This window comes from Enhydra lutris, unplaced genomic scaffold (assembly GCF_002288905.1).
Source record: "Enhydra lutris kenyoni isolate GAN:26980312 unplaced genomic scaffold, ASM228890v2 scaffoldscaffold17, whole genome shotgun sequence".
In the NCBI taxonomy this organism is placed as follows: domain Eukaryota; kingdom Metazoa; phylum Chordata; class Mammalia; order Carnivora; family Mustelidae; genus Enhydra; species Enhydra lutris.
The window spans coordinates 13,127,855-13,146,571 of NW_019154101.1; the positions used below are offsets into that span (position 1 = coordinate 13,127,855).

The 18,717-nt window shown below is 36.3% G+C and overlaps 1 protein-coding gene across 3 annotated transcripts in view; it reads right to left on the reverse strand.

The window, feature by feature from the left end:
• The window catches only part of LOC111147694 (golgi associated PDZ and coiled-coil motif containing), a 39,380-nt gene that overhangs the window by 12,987 nt on the left and 7,676 nt on the right, over window positions 1-18,717 (reverse strand). The window contains exons 2-5 of one of the 3 annotated variants that reach the window (XM_022503921.1): window positions 6,695-6,859; window positions 5,603-5,608; window positions 1,850-2,025; window positions 665-830 (exon numbers count right to left, since the gene is read on the reverse strand). In XM_022503921.1, coding sequence (XP_022359629.1) covers window positions 665-830; window positions 1,850-2,025; window positions 5,603-5,608; window positions 6,695-6,859 — 513 coding nt within the window. Of the gene's footprint in view, window positions 1-664; window positions 831-1,849; window positions 2,026-5,602; window positions 5,627-6,694; window positions 6,860-18,717 lie in introns of all 3 variants that reach the window. The other 2 variants (XM_022503920.1, XM_022503922.1) reach the window with 2 other exon arrangements.

An 18,717-nucleotide genomic window follows, 5' to 3' on the forward strand; every position in this document is an offset into this window, starting at 1 on the left:
ATGGTTTATCTGGTACTAAGACATGTAAGCCACTGGGAAGGAGTCAGACATACTTTTATTATGGAAGGGCTTATATTTTCAGACAGCTGTAGTAATGAAATTTAATCAAGATTTATTCAGATAGAAAAGCCCTTGTACACTGGTGGCTATAGACGCAGACAGTTGGACACAGATCTCAAATTCCATCTTAATTCAAGACCAAACAGGTGGAAAAAACTACAGTTGAATCTAGTTACCAAAAATTTCCTTTAAGAACTACCCCCTAAATGCTTGCCAATCTATTAATCAATTTATTTAAAAATATTTATTAAAATTAATAATTTTAAATTAATTATTAGTGACAAATTACTAATGTTCTCTGCTAAGCTTTAAAAAACAATTTAAATATGCATAATCATGATCCAGGAAAATTCTGAAATATGAGCCAAAGCATGAGCAATATGTCTTTGCTAGCAACAGTTCAGTTTTCAGAAATATCACTTTCAGGGCATTTCAGGGTAAATCAACCAAGAACTTTATGTATCTATTCTAAATACATTTAATTCTACTTTCCCTTTTTAAATAATGGCTTTAAATACTACTAGAATAAAAAAACATGGTAAGGACTTCTGACTAATGGAAAAAGGAAGAGGCTGAGTAAGAAAGAGTAATGAAGCAAACATACATGGCCTGGAGGGGCTTGCATTGGTCGCTTCAGGTCATTACGTCCTCTACAGGCTCTGATTACAGTTTTGTGACGATGCAAATGTATTTCAGCTTCCAGCTGATTCCACAGCTTATCATGAGCTGGTCCCTTCATATCTCGTCCTAGTAACTGTATTTGTTGGACTCTTTATATTGAGAAAAGAGTTAATTCAGTTAGTTTTTCATTATTATAATTTTTATTACAGAGAGAATTCAGAAAAACTACTGAACACAAATAGCTTTTGCATAAACATGTTAGTAATAAAACTAATCCCTTTAGGAACCTCCTGAGGTCTCTCAGATTTGTAAAATACCAAAAGTCTGAAAAGAACAGATGTCTTCGAGAGAGATCTAATTTCTTTTAAAAAGAATGAATGAGACCTTTTCTAATCGTATACTTAATTCAAATACATCTCAAAACAATTTTTGAGACTAATGTCAATGACCATGTTTCACATCTTGCACACAATCAGGGTAGGTCAATAAACTCAGACACTATTGAATACTAGGTCTTTACAAGAGTCTAACTGTACAAAAACATTTCTTTTAATGACAGTTTTTTTTTTTTTTTACAAAATCATTATTTTAAATATGGCAAAAGTCAGAAAATGTTCACTTCAACATGATATAAATTATTTTTATTTGCTCCACATCAGTTCTTAATGTGGTATCAAAACAATGAGTAAAAAAGTATTTACAAAAATAATAAATCACCAAAGTCTGTGAATAATTAACTTTAAAAAACTAATGCAAGCAGAACTCTGTATTATTATGATAAAGTCACTGTCATTCCAATGTGTTTGGAGGTTCAAAAAAGATTACATTTCAATGATCATAGAAAGAATTCCTTATGGAAGTCATGCTGTACATGGGAACATCATCTTTTATGGTTTCGAGGCAGGAAATGGCTGAAAAGTGCAGATCTAGAGTTATTAGCGTTTCAAAATAAGTTCCTATCAGTGTGTGTGTAAACCAGAAATACTTATGTAGTATGGCTAAATAAATCTGCAATATATAATGCTATCAGTATTAACAACAATAAACTATACCCAACTGTAAAATAACTCTTTAAAGATTAATGTTTCATTTACTACAACAGGTAAAATCAACCTCATTAAATATCCAATTTGTTACCTCAGAGTACAAGGTACTCATTTTTACACACCTTCCTGCCAGTTCCTTATCCAAGTACTTAGCAGCCAGTCTTGCCCCATAAACTTCAGCCTGGAGAACAGCTATGTGTCTTCGAAGAGCTTCATTCTCTCTTCTCAACAACTTCACCTCAGCTTCAAGTTGAGCTTCTTTCATTTTTTCTTTTTTGTTTGCTTCAAGCTCTCTCTCCTATTTTCATTAAAACAAAAAAACAAAAAAAACACAATGCAATGAAAATATTCTTTTTTTTTTTTTTTTTAAAGAGTTTATTTATTTATTTGTCAGAGAGAGAGAGGGAGAGAGAGCAAGCACAGGCAGACAGAATGGCAGGCAGAGGCAGAGGGAGAAGCAGGCTCCCTGATGAGCAAGGAGCCCGATGTGGGACTCGATCCCAGGACGCTGGGATCATGACCTGAGCCGAAGGCAGCTGCTTAACCAACTGAGCCACCCAGGCGTCCCTGCAATGAAAATATTCTTAAGGCTTTTCGGCAACAGACCATGTTCCTCAAAATACATAAAAGCGCACACAGTCTACAATACCAACAATGAAAGCATGTAATAAAAGTTACTTCATTTCTATAAAATGGAACACAAAAACAAAGATTTGGATCCAATTATTTTTAACTAGTACCAGAAGGTGTTGGGACCACTTCCACATAAGATAATTCCGTGCTTTAGGGTACTTTGACACTGAGGATACTAAGAGAATTAGTCTTCTCTAAGCTCATGTCATCATATACTAATAGGAGTGGCTTCAATGAATAATTACATCTGCTCTCTATTTCCTTTCTAAAAATGTCTCAAGAAACTAAACTAAAATAAAAATAATCATTCTGGGGGCGCCTGGGTGGCTCAGTGGGTTAAAGCCTCTGCCTTCAGCTCAGGTCATGATCCCAGGGTCCTGGGATCGAGCCCCACATCGGGCTCTCTGCTCAGCGGGGAGCCTGCTTTCTCCTCTCTCTCTCTCCCTGCCTCTCTGCCTACTTGTAATCTCTGCCTGTCAAATAAATAAACAAAATCTTAAAAAAAAAAAAAATCATTCTGGTGGTTGCATCCACACATTTAATTAACTTTAACACCAACAATTCTTTTTTTGTTGCTGTTTGTTTTTGTTGATGTGGTTTTTAAACTTTTTTTTATTTTTTAAAGATTTTATTTATTTATTTATTAGGGAGAGACAACAAGCAGGGAGAGTGGTAGGCAGAGGGAGAAGCACGCTTCCTGCTGAGCAAGGAGCCTGATGGGGACACGATCCCAGGATCCTGGGATCATGACATGAGTCAAAGGCAGATACTTAACAGACTGAGCCACCCAGGCATCCCTAATGCAATTAATTCTATAAACAAGTCAAAATCCTTCAGTTACACAGATAGATTCTACAGCTAATTTACCTTAGAGGACTATAAGAAACTTACACTGCTTAAATTAGAACACGCTAATTTTTTAAAGAATGTTTGATGGTCATGGAAAAATGCTGGTAACAAATGCACTGAAACATTTACACATTAAAAAAATTTTTCTACTTAAGTATATCTATGGTATAGATTATCACTGAATTTGGGGATCTGATTCATCTATCTGTCCTTATGCCAAAGTAAATGAGGTTAAAATATGAAAATGTTTGCAGAGGAAAACAGGGCTTCACCTGCCTTCTATGAGGTAGGATGGACATTCAATTTTAGCTCTCATAAAAGGATGCCGTCCCTGCTCCACTTGGTGGATAGTCCATATATGTGAATTGAAGGTGTTAGCCAGAGTATAAAACCTCAAGATCTTTGCCATCCAATTTTTATCACGAGCTTACACATGAGAAATAATGCTTCCTATGTCTGTTCCTATAAATCAGGGGTGACTAACGTAAATGACTTCAGGGCCCAAGCACAAAACAGAGAAGCCAATACAAGACAAAGTAGAGTGGAAAATGGAAGGTACAAAATCCTGCCTAAAGGCAGTCAAATTCAATCACACACACAAACTGTGGCTAAATAAAACTCCTCTGAAAGTTGAGTAAGGGCCCTGCTAGATATTTTAAGTGTTATTTTTGGATCAAGAAAACTATCCAAACATTGTAAACTTCCATTTATCCTTTCGCTGCTTTACAGAACTGCTTTTACCGACTCGCTGATTCAGAGAATCTATAAATCTTGTGAAAATGTGGCTGTATTTGTTGACGAGATGTGGAAGACACTGTTCACTATGTTCCCTTTGTGAGACAAATAAAGATCTAGCTCAGCACCAGAAAAAATGTTTCTCTTGAGCAAATGGCAGGTGATACTGTTTCTATTGTATGGGAACTGATGATTATAATGATTCCCCTTTTTATTACGGATATTAAGAAGTTGAGAAATTTAAACAAACTTCTAACGATTCTGGAATATATTTTGGCACTAATGTAACTGTCTGCTTTGGTTTCCTGTTTTGACAACAGTGTGTCAATAAATGATGCAGCTAAGCCTCAATGTATCATACACTCAAATACAAGGCAGGGAGTATCAGTCTTAAACATACATAAAAATATACAAGCTAAAATGAGTGATTACCAAATGGCAGATATATTTATCACCTCTTCGATTAAAAATAATTTGTTGTTATTATAAATAGAGGAAAACTAATTATCAGGCTTTTTCAACTTCTGTAAAAAAATATAACCATTAGACCATAATTTCTAGATACTGTTTTTCAAGATTTTGAATAATTTAGAATCCTCCTTTTACAACAACCTTGGAATTATTAAAATCACAATTTATTTCAGAACCTATTTCCTAAAAGGCAAGTATCAGTTCCAAAAAAAAAATCCCACAGTTTGGATGATATGAACAAAAATCTTTTTTATGAAATTTACTGATGTTAATGCTATTTGTTTCAGAAAGAGAATTCCAGAAGAGCAAGTATTCTTTGGTTTATGGACTAAATAAACTTTATGTTGAGAAGTATCTACTTACAATTACTTCAATGAGCTATTTATACAATATTAATGAAATCTAAAAAATGCATAAGTCACCATTTTGCTTTCATGATTCAAATCCCTAACGAATCTAACAAACTCTCAGGCCTGAAAATAACATTTGCAAGCACAAATAGGACTAAGAAAACTGAAGTTAATCACTTTTAGTTTTAAAGAAAAAATATGTATCTTTCGTTAACCTGTTTAATAGGTAATAAGCAAGAAGCTCATTTTCTACTCAGAGAACCACAAGAAATAAAGCCATAAGACAAACTGGAACTTGATTAGGTTAGGATAGTGAGAAAAATATTAAGAATTTATATATTGATATTTTCTAAAATAAGTTCCGATAAAGAGTCTCAAAAATCAGTTGTTTCAAAAGCCACACCATTATTCCAAGACTGCTAAAAAGTTATAATACATGCAGTGGGTGAATAAGAAACCAACATGCACATTCTTTCTCAGGGGATAAACTCAAATAGAAAAAGAGGAAAAACCTAGATCTGCTTAATGTTAACTTCCAAACACTCAAGTGGGAAAACCAACTGCTCTTTTGAAGCAGAGGTCTGAGCAAGTTACAAGGCTCAGAAGTTGTCAATTATTAATGGGTTCTGCAAATAACGGTTACAAATCCCAAACAAAAGAAAAATCTTTAACAACGTGTAGTGAGAAAAGAGCAAACTTTTCAGGTACTGGCAGATTAAGAAACTATCATCATGAATATCATTTCCAAATACAAAGTGACAACATGTAATATGCAAGTAAGACACTAAGAACACTTTAGCATGACATACTAACGCAAAACAGAAACAACATACTTACCAGCTCCTCCACAGAGGGGACAGACTTAAGATATAAGAAAAAAGTTTGATAATTAGAAAAATATTAAACAAATGAATGTATCTAGTGGTATAATCATTATAACAAAAATTCCTGTATGCTGAACATCATTGGGGTAAAAGTTCATTAGAACAAATATACTTGCAAATCCATAAACAATAGTAACTCTATAGTGTTAGATTAAAACTACTTGTTTCACCACTATAGCACCCTGTTTCAGATCTAATGTTAAAACTTCAAGTAAATTCTTTTCTAGTGAAAAAGTACACTGTTTCTCAACGTTACCATCAAACATCCCAAAGAAGAGGCGAGAAATCTGACTCATTTCAGTTAAACAGAACAAGGTTACTAACTTAAGATTCATAGAATTTCTAAAATTTAAAACGTTTAAATAAATACTCAGTTAAATAAATTCTAACATCAGTATTAGAAACCCAATCAAAAATTTTTGGACGGGCAAAAATCGCTGAGGAGGATTTCATGAAAAGTTCTTTTAAGAAGGTTAATGCAGCCTGGAAGCATCCTTTTGCCCTTAGATTCTTCCTTCTTCCTGCCTGGAATGAAGAAATCCTAAGGATGGAAACCATGAGCTAAAAATGGCAGACCACAAAACTACAAAAAGCATCTGGATATACCTAGTTATCTATGGAGGTATTATACCAGCTCTAGACTACCTATATCAGACTCGGGAGGAAATAATTTGTACTACTCGAGAATAATCCCAATGTTATTTGGCTTTCTGTTACATGCAGCAGAACTTAATCCTAACCGATCCAATAGGGCAAAAATTACGTTTACAGGTTATAATCACAAATATCTTTAAAATATATTTACACAGATATTTTCAAATAGGAAAACAATCCCATTCTAAGTATCAACTGCTTATTGGTATTATCCCTTCTCACCCTCGCTAATAAGACTGTGGATGCTCGTAAATATCTTGACATCTACTGCGTTTTCTAAATTTCCCACAATAAGCATATATTACCCTCTATATTCAAAAGCCTCATTAAAAACTGTCCTCTTCACCCTCTAAAATACATGTTAATATATGTCACCTTCTAAACTACTTACCAGTTTTGCCTTAATGGTACCAGAGTCAACACTCTGACCAGTCTTAGCACGGAGCTGAAGCTGGGTAGAGTGCAGCTGTAAAAGCTGATCGTGGACTTCTTTCTCCAACACAACTTTCTCTGCCTGGGTCTCTGTCAGCTCAGATTTCAGATCCACCAACTGTGCCTTATAAAAGAACAACAATAAAAACCATCAAGTAAGCTAATTTTCTTTATTTTGACTCTAATAATTATTTAAAGATGACACAGAGAAACTACCTTTAAAATGAACAGATGAACTGAGTTGTAAGACATCCAACTAAACAGTCATAAATTCAATAGCACAGGTAAGATATCTGAGTGGCAAGAGAACCAACTCTACCATAAACAGTACCTTCTTTTTTTAAAATAAAGTCTGTTTGCTTGTTTATAATCTCTATACCCAATGTAGGGCTCACATTCAAAACCCCAAGATCAAGAGTCCCATGCTCTTCCAACTGAGCCAGCCAGGGACCCCTACCTCCTAATACCTCCTAATAGCACAGAATGCTACTTCCATTTTACTTTGCTTATTTGAAGAGGGCTTTTCACTGTCTCACCTTTACCTACAAAGCTTACGAAAATATAGAGATATGGGATGGTTCATCATCTTCAGAGATAACGTGTGCTACAGTAGTCCACTAACATTAATGGTATAGTAAAGGAGAGGCAAGTGGCCACCCCAGATAATACTAGCCCACATCAACCAACCCACTATCTAGTAATTACTTCAGGTGCTAAGGTGGGAGCCACTGAGGTCACAATGGGCCTAAATATCAGAGTTAAGGGTAAGCTACAGTTCTGCTATAGCAGAACAACTCCTCAGAACCACTTATACATTCAAGTTGAAGTTTTTACTTTTCACAACTGGTGTGTTTTACAATTGCACACAGGATATGTTTCTTGTGGGTCTGGTCTTCCCAACTGGCCAACAGATTAAAGCTCAAGGAAAGGTCTGAGTTTTCTATTTAAATGCAACATAATTGGCCAAAGCATCAAGGGGCTCAATGAGAAAAAAATTGTGGGAAATATCTTTAAAATTATAGATAATTATTTATGTCTTGGAGAATCTTTCTTATCAACTTAGGTGATCTAAATGCAAGCCCACTAAAGAAAAATGTGGCAAGTTACAAATATATTTAGAATTGGTCATCCCAAGAAATTAAAAGCAAAGGAAGGTTTAAAGAGTGTTAATGAGGGAAAGAGAGTTCAGAAGTGCTTGGAAGATAAATGACAAGGACAAAACAGAAGTAGTAAAGCAGTCTAAAGATGGAAAGAAGACTAGCAGAGGCAGAGAGAAACCAGAAGCAACTTGGGTAATTTCTCTGGGTTCAGCGACCAAAGGACTAAAATACATCTCTGCATCCCAACTGCACCAATCAGTACCTAGTACACAAAAGATGTTCAGGAAATATTTTAAGTTGAAATGAATGCTAAGACTAGCCCTGTGCTTCCAAATAAATCACTCTGTCCTCACTGGTTTCCCTAATTTTAAAACAGGGATAATATCCATGGCTTTGACTATTCTCATGAGATTATTAATCTTATACATGAAAGCACTTACTATAATACGAAGATGTTATTATCAAGGAGATTAGATTACTCAGAGAAGTTTTCTTCTCTCAGTAATGCTCAGACTGCCCAAGACTGGTTAGGAACATGAAGCTGGATGACTAGTTCTGGATGAAAGACCAAAACTAAGATTTATTCCCAATGGAAATCACTACATGCTCTCAATGACATTTTTGGTTTTGTTTCAATCACAGCTTTCTTGAGATATAATTGCTGTACCATAAAATGTACTTTAAAGGTATACGATTGAGGGGCACCTGGGTGGCTCAGTGGGTTAAAGCCTCTGCCTTCCGCTCAGGTCATGATCGCAGGGTCCTGGGATCACATCGGGCTCTCTGCTAGGCAGGGAGCCTGCTTCCCTTCCTCTCTCTCTGCCTCTCTCTGCCTACTTGTGATCTCTCTCTCTGTCAAATAAATAAATAAATTCTTAAAAAAAAAAAAAAAAAGAGTATACGATTGAGCAGTTTTTAGTATATTTCATAGAGTTATGCAACCATCATCACTGTATAACTTTGAAACATTTTTTTTCAATGCCATTTTAGCAACATGCTATTTGCAGGAAAAGTGAAGACAGGGACTTCACCCTTTAGCAACACCCTATTGTAGCTTTTCAAATGATGTTATCATGGGAACACTGGAAATGGAAATAAAGCATTTCAGGATGCTGAAAGGAAATTGTTGGCAACACAGACTGGATTCCAGTGGAGAATTAGATCAACAATGACAAATACTTGAAGCTTAGAGAATACTGAAGCCATTGAAAGAAATAGCAAAATCAAGATGGTAGCTTATTTAGACTTGAGGGAGTTAGATCAGTTTTAGACATGTTTGATTTTTGTGTTTTAGACATGTTTGATTTTTGTGTTAGCCATGATATAATCAATAGGAACTATCCCACAGAATGTTGGAAATTAAAAAAAAAAAAAAAAAGTGATAAATTGGGACTAGGGTTGGCACAAGAAGCACAGAGATAGGAATTTATATCCTAAGACTGAATTAGAGGGAAAACAGATGGCCAAGGACTGGGGCTTGGGTAACAACCAGAGGTAGAAGAAAAGAGGTGGCATGCTATAAATAGAAACCAGAATGTTTCATAATGTAAACACTGCTGCATCTTGCCCGTGTTACTTCTTGGAGATCGCTCCCTATCAGAAGAACTTCCTCATTGCTTCTTATAATATTTTTATTCATGTATAACTTACATCAGAGAAGTACACACACAATGAATTCCAGAAAAAAAAAGGTCTACTGAACTACCATCCAGATAAAGAAACAGGGCAGTATTAGCACTTGGGGACTCTCCTTGTGGCTCCTTCCTAATCACTACCTCCACTTTCATCCACAGAATTATTAGAGTAATACCCTGAATTCTAACACCACAACTAGTTTTGCCTGTTTTTGAATGTTATATAAAGAGAATCATATAGTATGTTCATTCATGCCTGGCTTTTGCCTTAAGCTTATGTTTATGAGATTCATCTTTTGTATAGCTGCAGCTCATTCATTTTCACTACTATGTAGTATTCACTAAATGAAAACACCAAAATTTACCATTCTTTTTGATTATTTATGCTGTTTTCCAGTTTTTGACTATTAAATTGATATTTATATAAACCTGTCTTTTGGTACATATGGAATACAGTTCTGTTCAGTATATATCTAGGAGACAAAATGCTGGTTTACAATGTATGAGGACATTAAACCTTGGCAAATAAGGCCAGTTTTCCAAGTTATCGCGCAACTGACATGCCCATCATGTATGAGAACTCTGATGGCTTTACATCCTTGCCTTCACTTGGTATTGTCAATCTTTTTACTTTTAGCCATTCTGGTAGGAAAGTAGTAGAATTCCATCATGATTTTAACTAAACCTTCTTGATTACTAATAAGGTTAATCACCTTTTTCATATGTTTACTGGCCATCTGAATAGTCTGTTTTGTGAAGTGCCTATCAAGTCTCTTGCCTATTTTTCTACACGATAATCTATTTTTTTCTTCTTCTTGCAAGCACACACTCTCTTTCCCCCTCCCTCCAAACACACACACACACACACACACACACACACACACACACCATTATGAGTAGGGGAATGGGCAAAAAGGGGTGAAGAGGAATGAAAGGTACAGGCCTTCAGTTATAGAATGAGTAAGTCACAGGATGAAAGGTATGGCATAGGAAACATATTCAACGGTATTATAATAGCGCTGCACGACAGATGGTAGCTACATCTATGCTGAGCAGAGCAGAGCATATTCGTACATCTGAAACTAATGTCACATTGTGTATCAACTACCCTTCAGTTTTTAAAAAAAGATTTAAATGCTAAAAGAAATAATTATGCTAGTAGTTGACTCTGTTCTTTGAATATAATAAACATACACAAGAGATTAAAGTAGAACGTCATTTCCATTGTCTTCTAAAAGGATATGTAACAGTTTTCACACAGTATCTTTCACAAATACTCCTAACTGAAAAACTTAGAAAAGAAAAAAAAAAAAAAAACTTACATGTATGATAAATATCTTATAGATCTTCTTCCATTTAACAAAAATATGCCTACCAAAATAATTATAAACCTTTAAAATCACCTGTTACTAGACAATGTTCAGTATATCTTGAAGACCGCTCCTTTAAAATACAAGTAAGTCTTGTGGCACCTGGGTGGCTCAGTCAGTTAAGCGTCGGCCTTCGGCTCAAGTCATGAGCTCAGGGTCGTGGGATCGAGCCCCGCATCAGGCTCCCTGCTCAGCAGGGAGTCTGCTTCTCCTTCTCCCTCTGCCCCTAATCTTGTGCTCTCTCTCATACATACACTCTATCTCAAATAAATAAATAAATAAAATCTTTAAAAATGTCTATCTAAAAAGTCCTTTTTAGTAAAAAAAAAAAAAAAAAAAAATCAAAAATCAAAAACCTATAGGTTTTTTATAGTCTTTGAAACAAAGTGATCACAAAAGGAAAACAAATATTTGAAAAATATACACTCTTTTTGAGCAATATGAAGTTTATAATAAAGCGAACCTACACTCAGAAATAGTTTAAAATAAGCCATTTAATCTATCACAATCCTTACCTCTTTTTTTCATCACAGTGACTTTCATTCTGCATGTCGTATTTCTTTATACTATTGTCTAATATATTCCTCTATGCAGATTGGGAATATATTCCTGTACGTAGATCTGTTAACTCGAAGTTAGATCTAAAGGTTTAATTAGGGTGCCTGGCTTGCTCAGTCAGTAGAGCAAATGACTCCTGATTTTGTGGTTGTGTGAGTTTGAGCCCCATGCTAGGCGTAGCAATAACTTACAAATTAAAAAACAACAAAAACAAAAAAAAACAACTTCAAAGGTTTAATTAGATTTACTTAATTAAATCTTTGTGATAAGGGGTATATTTTGTGTTTCAAAAGGCATATACTGCCTGGTAGTCCCAATATGATTTATCTTTCAAACCAAAAACCTCATGAGTTATTAATAACTGAGTAAAACTCCTAGAGTTAAGAAAGAAGTTAAAGGAGCACCTGAGTGGCTCAGCCATTAAGCGTCTGCCTTTGGCTCAGGTCAAGAGATCGGGGTCCTGGGATCAAGCTCCACATCGGGCTCCCTGCTCAGCAGGAAAACAGAGTAGCACGTGGGCCTTTTGAATGTGGACTATTACAAACATGGACCTAAGTCAAATAATTTCTCAAGAGTTGCCCTACTTAAAAAATAAATAAAAATTCTTTACAGAGAGAAGATGCAGATATTAAAATTTGAAGCCCAGGCTCTCTATCTGTCCTTGTTCAACAGATAGATACATCTTCTTGTGCAGTGCCAGCCGGGATTTGGATTTGGCCATCCTGGGCACCTGGGCACCAACACTGCTTTTAACTCTGGCAAAGTTGAAACTGTTACCATCAATGACCCTTTTACAACCTCAACTACATGGTCTGTGTGTTCCAGTATGACTTCATCCACGGCAAATTCAATGGAACAGTCAAGGCTGAGAACAGAAAACCTGTCATCAGGGAGCGCCTGGGTGGCTCAGTGGGTTAAAAGCCTCTGCCTTCGGCTCAGGTCATGATCCCAGGGTCCTGGGATCAAGCCCCACATCGGGCTCTCTGCTCAGCAGGGAGCCTGCTTCCTCCTCTCTCTCTGCCTGTCTCGCTGCCTACCTGTGATCTCTATCTGTCAAATAAATAAATAAAATTAAAAAAAAAAAAAAAAGAAAAGAAAACCTGTCATCAATGGAAAGCCCATCTCCATCTTCCAGGAGAGAAATCCCTCCAGCATCAAATAGGATGATGCTGACACCGAGTACGTTGTAGAATCCACTGGTGTCTTTACTACCACTTTACTACGACGACTGGTGTCTTTACTACCAAGGCTCAGGCTCATTTGAGGGGTGTGGCCAAGATGGTCATCACTTCTGCCCCTTCCAATGATGGCCCATGTTTGTGATGGACATGAAACCATGAGAAGTATTACAACTCCCTCAAAACTGTCAGCAATGCCTCCTGTACCAAAAACTGCCTGGGCCCTCTGTCCAAGTTCATTCATGACAACTTGGGCAACATGAAAAGACTAATGACACAGTCCACGCCATCAATGCCACAAGAAGACCGTGGATGGCGCCACTGAGAAGCTGTGGCGTGATGGCTGAGGGGATGCCCAGAACATCCTCCTTGCTTCTACGGCCAAGGATGGAGGCAAGGTTATCCAGAAGCTTAATGGGAAGCTCCCCGGTTAGGCTTTCCATGTCCTCACCCCCAACGCATCAGTCATGGATCTCACCTGCTGCCTAAAGAAAGCTGCCAATTATGATAATATCAAGAAGATGGTGAAGCAGGCATTGGAGGACCCCCTCAAGGCATCCTGGGTTCCAGTGAGGATCAGGCTGTCCACTGCAACTATAATAATAGCACCCACTCTTCCACCTTCAGTGCTGGGAGTGACACTGCCCTCAATGACCACTGTGTCAAGCCCATTTCCTGGTATGACAATGAATTTGGCTACAGCAACCAGGTGGTAGATCTGGTCCACATGGACTCTAAGGAGTAAGAGCCCCCTGGACCACCAGCCCCAGTGAGAGCACAAGAGGAAGACAGAAGCCCTCAGCTGCTGGAGAATCTTTGTCCCAAATCATCCCCAATACAATGAGAATCTCTTGATCTTTAACAAGTTTCCATCCTAGACCCTTTGAAGAAAGAGGAGAGCTTAGGGAGCCCTACTTTGTCACGTACACCAATGAACTACACTTTATCTACCCAGAAAAATAAAATAAAAGTCAAAGCCCAATTTTATTTTTCAAACTTTCAAAAGTATTTCAGATTTACTCTAAATTTAGTAATATTTAAGTAACTTACTTCTTATCCATGATAAAAGCACTTTAGCTGCAAAGAAAACAGTCACTGATAAATTTTATGTCAAGATTAGAAATTTCCATATTTTATTTAATGGTTAACTTCCTAATATCACCAAATTTTAGAATTTAAAGAGATCTCAGAGAATATAAAGACTATGATTAAGACAGTTACTATTTACATAATAAAACCAAGGCCAATCAAAATTGATTTTATATCCAGGGCTACCCAACTGGTCAGCAGCAGGACAGCACTTTGAACCCAATTACTCACAGGGCAAGGCAGTTGGAAGTGTTATCAAGCAGCTGGCCACAGGAAAAAAAAATGTGTTTCTATAGCTACAATACATGTGTTTAACTTACTAACAATATTCAGTTACGACAAAGCAAGCATCTATATACCATATGGCAGGCATATACACACCATACATTATCTGTAATTCTTACTCTCCAACTTTTTTCTTAGTAGTTAAGGAAACTGGAAGTCAGAGTTTAAATGATTTGCCCCAAATCACACAGCTAATAAGTAACAGACTCAAAATCAGTCTGACCATAAAAAAGCCTGAGTATTTTTCACCTGTCTTACTTTGGCCACATTAGAACAAGAATGAAAGTTTAAAGGAAACAGCTGATTTCAACCTTCAACTCTTAAATTTTCAAGTGATAGCCCAAAAATGCTTTAATAAGCAAAGCCAAAAACAGTAAAAACTATGTTAAATACAGTCTTAATCTGTGAAACAAACTTTTCACTTTTCCTACATTTGATCTTGAAGATTAATGTACAGAAAAATAAAATAAAACTGACCATCAAGACATTCTTTCCGTAGACAGTAAGGATAAAATGATCTTCTTCTAGGAGGGTCTCCGCACCTTACTTAGGACCATGACCTTCACTATACCCAAGCAATTAAATCAACCACTGGTGGGATTTCCTAAAGCAGTGATTCTCAGCATGTGGTCCAGGTGGAATGGAGTGTGGAAACAGATGAAAATCAAGTAATTCACCAAGTAGGAATGAAATATTCCCCAAAAAGAAAAAGACAGAGAAGCAGTCTATCTAAACGACATTAGTGCATTATCATCACCACGTACTTGTATTTAATGGAGCTGTTACTCTTCTCTCATCTCACATTCTTTCAAACATCCAAACTTTTCTAAAGAGATAATTCCTTTCTAAAATAATCCATCACTACTGGATTCCACCATGTGGCACCAAAATCAAAGGAATTTTTTATTTTGAGTTTCCTATTTCTCCACTTTGTCTAGACCCTAATACTCTGTCCATGTTATCTTCTGAAAATACACAACAGTTGTACTTTTTTCTTTCTAAACGTAACCTAGTTTTTATTTTACAGGCTTACGGATAAAACTGTCAATTAGTTTCCCTTAAGCACCCCTCAAAAACCTCTAGTCCAGGAGAGGATCAAACTAAGAAAAGAAACTAGCAAACATCATACTGTATGGCAGGGAACCTGGATCTAGATCAGTCATTAGTTTCCGCATGTCATTCAGCTCTTTCAGTAACACATTTTAGAGGGCCCAACCTAAGAACCGAAACAAATCAGGTAAAGCATCTTTATTTTGCATATGAAGAAACTAAGACCCAAAGAGATTAGGTGAGTTGTCCCAAATTACAAATGGCATTAAAACACAGACTTCCTGACATCCTGTGTAATCCTGGCAGTAATAGAGAATTGGTGGTGAAGCGGCCCATGAGCTCCAAATGAGATCACATCCCCAAATCTCAGACAGAAAGGGCTTTAAGCAAGAGACTCAGAACATTCCTCATCTGGCCCACCACTGCCCCCACCCCCACCCCCCACACAGGGACTTATATGTATGCACAGAAAGACACATAAGCAAGCACAGACATGTATGCACGCAAAAGCACACATTTCCCAAGTTGTTTAAGAATTACGAAGAGTTGACTCCCAATAGCAGTTTAATTATAATGAACAATAGCACAGAAAGCTGCTGATAAAGAAGCAAATATATTTATTTCACATTTACCTATGAATGTTTCTACATCTTCTGTTTTAAAGTATGTGTACAAAAGGTAATCACTAAAAGGAAACAAGAATGCTTTTAAATATATATTTTTTAATGTTTGAAAATGCAGTTTACAATGGAAATAGATTAAAATTTACATCTCTAGCAATTATACCATTTAATACTAATATCTAAAATTGATCATCTACTCCCACCTACTTCCCAAAAGGCTTTAAAGCTCATAAGATAAATAAATGTAAAAAATAAACATACAGAGATGGCAAGATATCACTATAAAAATATCATCCTAATAGTGTTTATTGTGTATCAAATTTAATACAAGTTTCCTATAAATAACTCTTTGTCTCATTAAAAGAAGCAATGTTGTTTTATCTGGTGAGACTCTCTTTCTTCCCTGGAACTAAACTTTTAAAAAGAACTATCACAGAAATTACTGTATAAAGGATCCTGACCGACAGCAGAAACAGAACAAACCATATTCTTCACGTGGCCTTTTCTCCTGTGACAAAAGTCAAGGGGATAATGTAACTAACAAAGTATTTCAATCCATTCCCTGGCTTTTCTTCTACTCCTTCCACATGGCAGAACAAAGTCTTACAGTTAATTTGAGTTAACACACACCTTTTATAAAGAATCTCCCTCTATTTTCTCTTTCTCCATATGCCCCAAGTGGTCAGCTTTGCTCCTACTACCCAAGATTACAGAAAGCCAAAAAGTCCTATTCTAAAACAAAGACTGACCAAACAGAAAGTATATTCACAGGTCAAATATAAAAAACTCTGCTGTACCTTGAGATAGAAAATAACAGTCCTCTTTATTTTAAGTCAGCTGCTGAAACAGTCTGCTCATTTGGCTTACCAAAGTTCTGTGAGCAAACTCCACCTGTAAGCTCCAATTTCCTCTTGATCCAAGCATAAGGACTACTATTGTCATCTGTCATCACTTCTCCCCAAACTGCTCTGCAGCTTAAGAAAAGCAAACTTTTTTTATTTTTAAAATACATTCATGCAAAAAGTATTTGTCAACCCCCAACCACAGGCCAACCCCCAACCACTTAGCTGGGTTTTGGGGATACACTGGTAGATGAAATATACGTGGGTCCTGCCCTGCAAAGCTTACGGTGGCCTTCTGCGGGAGGTGGCACATAAAGAAAATGAATGGCATATGTAACAACAGCATTAACTAGCGCTGTTGTGAATATATGCATATTTTAATTGCCTTAGTCCTCATGCTATGCCTCGAGAGATACAATTTTCTGTATAGAGAAGGAAACTGGAAGGCAGAGAGGTTAGGTAATTTGTCCAAGGTCATTACAAGCAAGTATTATAATATATAATTACAAAGCATAAGCTGTCCAAAAGAAACAAAAAGAAGGGAATTAGTGGAATGGGAGAGTATGGTTCTTCTGGGAAGTGTTCCTGTTACTATCAAAGCAGCAGTTCTCACAGGTCTGTGGGAACTTTTCAGAGAATCCACAAGGTCAAAACTCTTTTAATAATAATATTATTTGGCTTTTTCACCATGCTGATATTTGTACTGCAGGTGCAAAAGCAATGATGAGTAAATGATAGCATTTTAGTACAAATCAGTGCAGTGTACTCTTCACCACTATATGCTCATGGTTAAAAAAAAAAAAGTTCATTTAAGAATGCCCATGACACAGCAGTAAAAATTACTAATTTTTAAAATCTCAACCCTTGAGTACGTATTTTTAATATTCTGTGTGATGAAATGGGAAGTGTGCATAAAGTGTATATGCTGCATATCAAACCATGTTGTCCAAAGAAAAAGCAACATTTTTTTCATGGAACATCATTTTTACTTGGAAAAAGAGCAAATACAGTTATTAAGGTTAATGTATTTGGTAGACATAATCTTGAGAATAATTAAGCGAACCTGTTACTTCAAGGCAAACAACTGGCATCATTTATTGCCAATGATAAAAATTTGTGTTTTCAAATGAAAATTCGAATTTTGGAAAAACTGAATCCATCATGATGATCTTAACAGCTTCCATACACTTCAAGATTATTCTGAGACTGGTAATAGGACAAATGTGATTTTTTTTTTTTTAAGATTTTATTTATTTGACGGAGAGAGAATACAAGCAGGGGGAGCAGCTGGGAGAGGGAGAAGCAGGCTCCTCGTTAAGCAGAAAGCCCAACATGCGGTTCAATCCTAGGATCGTGGGATCGTGACCGGAGCCCAAGGCAGATGCCTAACTGACTGAGCCACCCAAGAGCCCCCACATGTGATTTTAAAAAGACTGTATAATGAGATGTGCCCAGATTTAGAAAATCTGCATAACTCAGCAAACCAGTATTTTCAAAATGACCAATCCATAAGGTCAACATCATGACTTAGTAAAAGATTCACTCAATGACTATACATTATTGTATTCTAACAGTGGATGAAAACTTCACTGATAAGAATTTTAGACTCTACACTGTAACTAACCTTTAAAAGATTTTATTTATTTATTTGTGAGAGAGAATGTGTGAGCAGGGGTGCAGAGGGAGAGAGAGAATCTTAAGCAGACTCCCCACGAAGTGCAGAGCCTAACTCAGGGCCAGATCTCACGACCCTGAGCAAAATCAAGAGCTGGACGCTTAACCAACTGAGCCACCCAGACACCCCCACGAAATTACCTTTTTATATTATAGAAAAATATCCACGACTATCTGAAAAGGTTATTAAATACTTCTCCCTTATCCACCTATTTATTTCTGTGAGATCAAACTTTCTTCCTAGGCTATAACCCAAACCTTAAATCACATCTATTTGAATGCAGAAGCAGATGAAAGAATCCAGCTATCTTCTAGTAAGCCAGATATTTAACTATCATTTTTAAATGTAAAACAATGCTCTTTATATTGAAAATAGTTATTTTCTCATTCAAAATGATATTTATATTAACATGTAATAGGCTTACTGTTGCAATAAATATTTAAAGTTTTCTCAGTGTTAATTTCTAATACTGTAAACACCAACAGATATAACTCACATTAGAAAAAAAAACCTCTTTCGGGACCTCATAATTTGTACAGTGTAAGTGGGTCCTGAGACCAAAATGTTTGAGAACTCTT